At 39.0% G+C, this 8,539-nt stretch overlaps 1 protein-coding gene across 2 annotated transcripts; it reads left to right on the top strand.

Annotated features, from left to right (window-relative positions):
* On the top strand, positions 1 to 8,310 carry LOC132627900 (uncharacterized). 2 transcript variants are annotated; one of them, XM_060343510.1, is made up of 10 exons: positions 1 to 885; positions 1,964 to 3,115; positions 3,244 to 4,392; positions 4,479 to 4,520; positions 5,408 to 5,484; positions 5,968 to 6,052; positions 6,161 to 6,244; positions 6,419 to 6,520; positions 6,611 to 6,709; positions 7,821 to 8,310. In XM_060343510.1, the coding sequence occupies exons 1-10, from the start codon at positions 211 to 213 to the stop codon at positions 7,932 to 7,934; spliced, it is 3,579 nt and encodes a 1,192-aa protein (XP_060199493.1). In that variant the 5' UTR covers positions 1 to 210; the 3' UTR covers positions 7,935 to 8,310. The 2 variants fall into 2 exon arrangements, with proteins under 2 accessions (XP_060199493.1, XP_060199494.1); XM_060343511.1 differs by having other exon boundaries at positions 747 to 885; positions 2,007 to 3,115.
* Positions 8,311 to 8,539: the final 229 nt, after the last annotated feature.

The following is an 8,539-nucleotide window of genomic DNA, read 5'->3' on the forward strand; positions in this document are numbered from 1 at the left end:
TTGAGATTACGTACGTCTCATCCAAACTAGTTTCAAGATTCCGCATAAATTCCCTCTCTTTCTAAACCACTCTTCGTTCCCAAATAGTCCAAATTCATAAACCACCGCTTTCTTCCACCATTATCGCTTTTGCTAATAACCCTTAATCCATAATCCAATAATTTATCTTCTTAATTATTCTTCTCTACAAACAATTAACTCAACCAAATTATGCTTCGAATTCTTTGCAGAACAAGTCGCCGGTGTTGTATACGCCGTCGTTCCCTCTCTTCATCTTCAAATTCAAATCATAGTAATCCCAAGAATATCCCTAACAATATCAATAATCCCCATATTGTCCCTTCCCCAATTAAGCAACCCTACATATTTGCTCTATCTGCAACTCTTTTATCAGCCATTATTGCTTCTTGTGCTGTAATTTCAACACGAGATGACGATGATATTCGAATTTACGATGAAATTGAGAATGTGGTTGAGAAATCGAACGATTCGTTTAAGAAAGTTGTGTATAGGATGAAGAAAACAGGGGCAGCAGCTTCTGTATTATGGAAATCGTTGAGGTCAGTTATGTCTTCGGCTAATCACGAAGTTCGGGTCGGGTTTGAGCTTCGGGTTGCGGCTTTGTTAGCCGACATTGCAGCCGCTAGTGAGAGCCGGAGGGCGGCGCTCGTGGCTGCAGGGGGCGGCGCGGTGGTTGATTGGTTGTTAGAGACAGCTGCGATGACGACGACAGGAGAGAATTGTTGGACACAAGCTGAGTCAGCTAGGGCTTTGGCTTATTTGATCGCTGATCCTAATGTGTGTGAGTATGTTTTAGGAAGACCTCATGCTGTTCCGTATCTTCTTAGGTTTATTTTCTCTGCTCAGCCTCGGAGATCGAAAAAGGTGAGGCGTTTTTCGTGGTTTTTTAATTTTGTTTTTTCGTTATGATTGAAAGGGAGGGATAAGGTCTGCGTACACACTGGTTGTGGTATTTGATTGATAAGTAGAGGGGAGATATATGGACATACTGCCCTCACCGGACCCCACTTGTGTATTACATTGGAATGTTGTTGTTTTATGATTTAAAAGTAGGGGTAAGATATCTGGACATACCACCCTTCACGGACCCCACTTGTGGATTACACTGAAATGTTGTTGTTGTTGTATTATGATTGAAAGGGATCCAAATAGAGTAGAATGGACATTGAGTTGAGGATTTATATGGCCAACATGCTGGATTGGGATTGAAGCACAATACTAGGTTCTTTTTCATCAGTGTTTAAATGCAAAGCTCCATTGAAATGTGGGATTGAAGGAAAATGACAGAAATGAAGGGTGTGTCTGGTATGGAGGAAAATGTTTTCTTGGAAAACAAGTGGGTTTCTCACTTATTTTCTAGTTTTTGATAACTAAGCAAAACAAACATTATTCCAAAGCATTTATATGTAATCCAGCGAAACAATATGAGGGTAGAATGGAATGGGGTGGGGAGTGGGGGTTCGGGGGTTCGGGGGTGGGATGGTTAAGGGGTGGGGTCGGGGGCATTGGATGGGTGGGGAGAACACAATGAATTTGGAATATCACTTATAGAACTTGTTTTCCCTAATTCTATTAAGGAAGTCATTTTCCTCATTTTAAGGAACTTGTTTTCCTGGAGAAAATGTTTTCCAAGATATTTAGACTGACCAACATGAAAAGATGTTTTCCTTGATACCAAACACACCCCAAGAGAAAGAAAATCTATATGTGTGACTAGAGAATAAGGCTGAACAATAATGATATGGAAGTAACTAAAAAATAGTTATCTATATGCGCAACACATATTATTTATCTATTAGTTAAAATTTAGTGAAATATATTTATCTATATGCACGACACATATAAAGTTCTTTGTGACCAGGCAATTAAAATTTATTGAACTGTTATCTCATTTTATAGTTTTGGTGTTTGATGTGGAAATGTTTAATTTTGTTGGAAGCAGCATACAAGACGTAGTTCATTCGATCTTTCTGATTCTTTGAAAGGTAGGAGCATGCTGGTTGCAGCAATTATGGATATCGTCACTTCCCATTGTGATAGTGCAGACAAGGTTTCATTCAAGCCTACACTACCCAAAGATGCTGAGATGAGAGATATTGCTGCAGCTATTGAAGTAATTGAGGAAGGTGGTATGCACTGGGATGAGCCACATGGGGAGGATGATGATGATGGTGGAGAAGGGATGAAGGGTATTGGGATGAAAATTCTTGAAGGCACGACTGCTGTAGGACTCTCAAGAACTAATGGGCTTGTAGAGATGGGGCCTCCTGACACTAGCCAGACAGTCAAATATACGCCTAGTAATATCTTGTTTAACAAAATAACTGATAGTTCATCAGCACGATCAAATTTGTCTTCTGCTGTGGTTCCTGGCCTTTGGGATGATTTGCATTCTGAACAAGTCGCCGTTCCTTTTGCTGCGTGGGCATTAGCAAATTGGGCAATGGCTTCGGAAGTTAATAGGTATCATATTCAAGAATTGGATCAAGAGGGGCATGCGGTCATGGCTGCTTTAGTGGCACCTGAGAGATCTGTGAAATGGCATGGAAGTTTGATGGTTAAACTGCTTTTAGAAGACCACAATCTGCCGCTAAGTACTTCTGTTTCTGATTGGACTTCTAGTCTTCTGTCTACTGTTTCACATGCAAGTAAAACTCAAGACATCCCCCTAGCTCAGATAGCGTTGTCTGCATTTTTGGTTTCTCTTGAGCGAAGCCCTTCGGCACAGGAGGTAGTAGCGGAAAAGGGTCTTCATTTGATGAGAGAGGCTGCTAAACAGACCACAAAGCATTCTTCGGTGCAAGAAGCATTGGCTAAGGCGTTGGAGTTACTCTGTGCTAGGGAATGGCATATGTCCCTGGAAGAAAGCCAGCATTGGTCTGGAGTTCTGCTCCCTTGGGTCTTTGGACAGCTATCCTCTGATGCATTACGATCTTCAGCAATAAGTATCCTTTCACGCATTCTTGAAGATTATGGACCATCATCCATACCAATTTCTCAAGGATGGTTAACTGTTATGCTAAGTGATGTTCTGGAATCCAAGAAAACAGCATTAAGCAAAGGAAATAACCAACCAAAAAGTGATAAAGTGAAGGTTTGTCACATTGATCTTTTTTTTTTGTTTCAGGACGGTGTGAGAGTATTCTCTTTTACTTGTAAGTATAAACATCTCGTGTCTCATTGTTTTCTCTATGGTTCATGAATATTCTTAATTTTTTGCAGACCCAAATTGATCAAGCAAATGTAGTTTTGGCCACACAGATTTCTAATCAGTTGGCAGGAGCAGTTGTCAATTTAGTGGGAATGCAACTAGGAAGAGTTGCCAATGCTGATGATACACATCCCTTGGCAGATCTTCTATCCCTGGAACCTTTTGCTGGGCCACTAAAAAATCTTAAGAAAGACAAATTGCCTAAGATCAATGTTGCAGATTCTGCAGTGGCCACACTGAAAGGGATCAAAGCGCTGACAGAAATATGTGCTGAAGATACTCTTTGTCTGAACAAAATAGCTGATTTTGGAGTCCTTTGTTTGCTTAGGCGCTTGTTATTGGATGATGATTATGAACAACTGGCTGCAATCGAAGCATATGATGCGTCGCGAGCATCGGAGGGACAGGATCGGTTGCCCACTGTTCCTGGTGAAGCTTCTACTACTGAGAATTCCAATGATGCATCCAGTCTACGTGTTCCACCTACTGGTCATATTCGGAAGCATGCAGCACGGTTGCTAACTGTACTTTCGGTTCTTCCAAAAGTCAAGAAAGGACTAGTTGGAGATAAAGAGTGGTGTGAATGGCTTGAAGAATGTGCTAATGGAAGGATTCCTGGTTGCAATGACCCTAAAGTTCGAAGTTATGCGAGGGCAACACTGTTGAACATATTCTGTGATGATGAAGCTGGTGAAGATTCTGTAAATGGTGATGTTCTTCATGGAAATCTTTCCAACAATGCACATACTTGCCCTCGTTACGCTGATATGATACTCCTGATAAATCCTGAATTACCGCACTGGAAATGTATGGAAAAGATAATGCCAAAATCATTGGATGGGTCATCTCCAGGTGCCAATGATTCTGCTGGGAGTGAGTGTACAACAGATGAAGGTATCAATAATGATATATCATCGACATCTGCAAGTGAATCAGAGAGTATCTCACGATCTGAAGTACCTTTAGTTGATGTTGTCTTTATTCATGGCTTGCGTGGGGGACCCTTCAAAACTTGGCGTTTGTCAGATGACAAGTCTTCGACCAAATCTGGCCTGGTTGAGAAAATTGATGAAGAGGCTGGAAGGGAAGGAACATTTTGGCCTGGTGAATGGCTTCCATCTGATTTACCTCATGCCCGTCTGTTTAGTGTCAAGTACAAGGTTGGTGCATAATCCGTCTATCCTTTTGAAGTTTATCAAAAAAGGTTTGCCTTGTTTTCTGACTTCAAACATGGAGTTTTATGCAGACAAATCTAACCCAGTGGTCCGGAGCAAGCCTACCTCTTCAGGTTTGTATACATCTTAAATTTTGTCAAATTATCTTGTGTGTTGAGGTTTTGGTCATTGCATCATGCAAAACAGATTTTTATGCTAAGCCATTATTTTGCTCAGCACTAGCTTTTTTCACTTTTCCATCTCTAATACTTCTGTTCAAAAATTATATTTTTGGGTGGAAGAAACACTGGCTTTCTCCCCTCATGCTCTCAGTTGTTTATATGGCTGGCTAGTGGCTATTACTAGATGTAACAAGGATACAGAATTGATACCTTAGGCTAGGGGAGGTGGGCCATATTGAAATTGTAATGCAAATCTGATGAGTATATACCGGCTTTTCCATGTTTCACTTGTAAAATCCGTCCAGTTGAAGTGTTGCACATGGCCTCTGTTTCCTGAAAAAGAAGGAACTAATTCTTAGTATGCTAATAAGTGAATAGAAATTCTATGCAATTCTTTCTGTGAGAAAATTCAGACATCTTTTTTTTATGTCATTTATGACATCTTTTTTAAACCCAAAAAAAGAAGCCGTAATGACATTTTTCTTTTCAGTTTAAAAAAAATGTCATTCTCACTTTTGGGCTGCAAGGTGCCGGATACATGTTTAAACATCATTTTGAGACCTGTAACCGACAGTGGTATAATTCATAAAGGTAGTTGATTTCTGAAATGTAAAAACGAAGCTAGGTAATAATAAAACTACAAACTTTCCATGTAAGGTGAATACTAGGACAGTTTGGAAAAAATATCTTAATTGCTAGAACAGGTTTCTTTATCTTGAAGAGTTCTGTTGGTGCAGAACCCCTTGCATGTTTTGTTGTTCAATTGGTTCTTTAATCTGTTGTGCATACAATTCAGTGGCATCAGATGTATTATGCATTTAATTTTCTTAAACCCGCAGGAAGTAAGTGCCATGCTGTTGGAAAAGCTTGTTGATGCAGGCATTGGCAATCGACCAGTTGTATTCATTTCGCATAGGTTGGTCCTAATCAAACTGCGTACTCTAAGCTGTTAGATTACTTGGAGCTTGTGATTATCTGTACACTCTTAATTGAAACTCCTTTCATTATACTTTCTGTTTTTGGGCTGCGTTAAGTTTATCACCTCCCATTGGAGGGATGTTTTAGTTCATGCTTACAGCACCTCTGCTGCTTTTTTCAAGAAACTTTCCTTTTGTATCCAACACCTAGGATTGCACAATTTTTTTTGTCTGGCCTGCACATGTTCGATCTAGCTCATAGTACACATTGTTAACTATTATCTTAATAATGGTATCATAACTATTTTATCCTCCTAATAGTGCAAATTCAAACTAAAGCAGTCATTTTTCAAACTTAGTAATGGCATCTGAACCTTTTTGCATCATTTTCTTAAATCAATTTTAAGCATCTAGTCAAGCTGATATCCTGTAGCTATATATATGTTTATTGACACAAAAACACTTTTGGTTGCAATTGGCAGCATGGGCGGCCTAGTTGTCAAGCAGATGCTGTATCAAGCAAAAACAGAAAAGAATGATGACTTTGTCAAGAACACAATTGGAGTCGTATGTTTGCTGCTTCCTATCAGATGATGAATTACACGTCATTCAATCAATTTTATATATTTGTTGAATTCGTTTATTCATTGATTTTTTTAAAAATAATTGGGTCAGGTATTCTACAGTTGTCCTCATTTTGGCAGCAAACTTGCAGACATGCCCTGGAAAATGGGTCTTGTTTTCCGCCCTGCACCTACTGTTAGTAAAACTTTCATGCTCCCTTTATTTACCTTGTTATCTTATTTCTCTCTTAAAGTTACCTTTTTTCCAAGAGTACTTCAGTTTCTTATTTAGAAAGATGCACATGAGATTTGAGATTCTTGTTGCGGGTGCATGTGGTTGTGAAATTTTACTACTTCTTGCCATTACTAGATTGGGGAGCTGAGAAGTGGATCTCCAAGATTGGTTGAGCTAAATGATTTCATGCGGCAGCTTCATAAGAAAGGGATGCTTGAGGTCCTCAGTTTCTGTGAGGTACTAATATTTTTCAGTCATTGAATTCCCTTAGAAAAATTTCACTTCTGTGGTTGCCATTCCAATATTGACTTGATGATTATTTTGTAGACAAAGGTAACTCCAATTGTTGAAGGCTATGGAGGCTGGGCTTTTCGAATGGAAATTGTACCATTAGAGTCCGCATATCCCGGATTTGGAGAATTAGTTGTAAGTTGCTCAAAGATGATTATCAGATACCTAAATTTGTTACAATAGCTTTTGATATTATCATTATAATTGCTTGCACGGTGTGGTAAAGTATATCGTACCATATTAGTGTTCTTTAAAAAGTTTGATGAGGCAGATCATATTATTTAAGTCTTTTCGCTGTTTTCTTGGGTCTAATGAATTTTTTGACTGTTGTATATAAATAAATATGGTAAAGGGAATGTGGAGTTAATTATCATCTTTAATAGAGATTAGAGGAGAGACACAGATGCTCCAGTGCGGAGGTGTGAGAGGTTGGCTATGAACGGTTTCAGGAGAAGTAAAGGGAGGCCGAAGAAGTATTGGAGAGAGTTGATTAGACAAGATATGGCACAGTTTCAGCTCACCGAGGACATGACCTTAGATAGAAGGTTGTGGAGGGCTCAGATTAGGATAGAAGGCTAGGTGGCTTATCCTTTCACCATAGTAGTTGTAGTTTTGCTCATTTGTTTATTGCCATTTGATTTCTGCATTTGATTGCTGCTTATATATGTTGGGCCATTGTACTTTGGTTATCTTATTTATCTATAGTAGTTAATGCTCCTTTCTTTTTGGACTGTTCTACCATGACTTTCTCGCTTTTGTTATTCCTTGTTTTCATATTGTTTTCGATATGCTTGGCCCTATCTGACCTTTTGTCTTGTTTTCCTCTCTTGAGCCGAGGGTCTTTCGGAAACAGCCGCCCTACCTTTCAAGGTGGGGGTTAGGTCTGCGTACACTCTACCCTCCCCAGACCCCACATGGTGGGATTATACTGGGCTTCTTGTTGTTGCTGTAATAGAGATTAGCTGACACACTCTTTGAAGTGGTTGTCGCTTTAATTGTTTCTCAGGCTACTAAAATTTTTGTGGCTGAATGGAAGTGAAGCTTTTCGAAAAGGTTTTCATTGTAGGTAGCAAACAAAACCTGAATTGATGGAGAATGGGACTTGATCTTCTTATGCTTGTCTTTAATTGTGAATTTTGATGGCAAGAGGGCCCTGTTTAAAAGCATGCATCCTCCTTAGCTATTGTACAATTTTATCCATTCTTATGGAGTTCTGTGCCTCATCTTTGTCCACATTTTGGTGCAGGTTTTGGAGTCAACTGATCATATTAATTCCTGCAAGCCTTTGAGTCGCAGTGATCCCTCTTATAAAGAGACACTAGAGTTTTTGCATAAATTGAAAGCTCTTAGTAGACGATGATAGCTGTACATATACGGGAAATTAAGGATGATAGAGATTTTGACATTCGATTTTCCTCCATGATTCACATGCAAATAGTGTAAGTAGTCGATATACTAGGGACATGGAAGCTCTTGTGACCTTGATTAGTTAGGTAAGGCTCCTATGGAGGGTACCAATATCATAGGTTGAGTTCAGAGATTACTTGTATAGTGATAGTTTCTATTAGGATGTACGTTAGGGAGAGCTAACAACAGTATACTAACCATTGATTTCTGCTAGCAGATTACTCTTACGTAAATCATTCTTGAGAGAATGTTGTATTACAATTTCTTCTGTAAAAGTTGTATCATTCGCTGTTATGTAGTATAATATTTTACCCCAAATGATGACTTTCCTTTCTTTGAGTACATCACTGTTATATATTGTTTGTCCCGTATCGAAACGATAAGTACATCCTCTGTTTATTGGTACTTGGTTAATAAGCTGTAAAGATTATTTTCCTTCGTTTTTTGATGTCTTGTTCTCCATTTTTATTTCATTTTTCATTATCTATAGCATTACCTATGGTTAATGGTTCTGCTCTTCTGCAGATGTACTTGATTGAACCAATCAGTTGAATATAA

The sequence above is a fragment of the Lycium barbarum genome, chromosome 2 (assembly GCF_019175385.1).
Source record: "Lycium barbarum isolate Lr01 chromosome 2, ASM1917538v2, whole genome shotgun sequence".
Classification (NCBI taxonomy): Eukaryota; Viridiplantae; Streptophyta; class Magnoliopsida; order Solanales; family Solanaceae; genus Lycium; species Lycium barbarum.

Bases quoted from the DNA above. Each gene is read 5' to 3' on its own strand.
- LOC132627900 (XM_060343510.1), top strand. From the start codon at position 211: ATGCTTCGAATTCTTTGCAGAACAAGTCGCCGGTGTTGTATACGCCGT. The intron at 5,485-5,967 runs GTTGGTCCTAAT...TGCAATTGGCAG, and splicing joins GTTGTATTCATTTCGCATAG to CATGGGCGGCCTAGTTGTCA. The intron at 6,245-6,418 runs GTTAGTAAAACT...TGCCATTACTAG, and splicing joins TTTTCCGCCCTGCACCTACT to ATTGGGGAGCTGAGAAGTGG.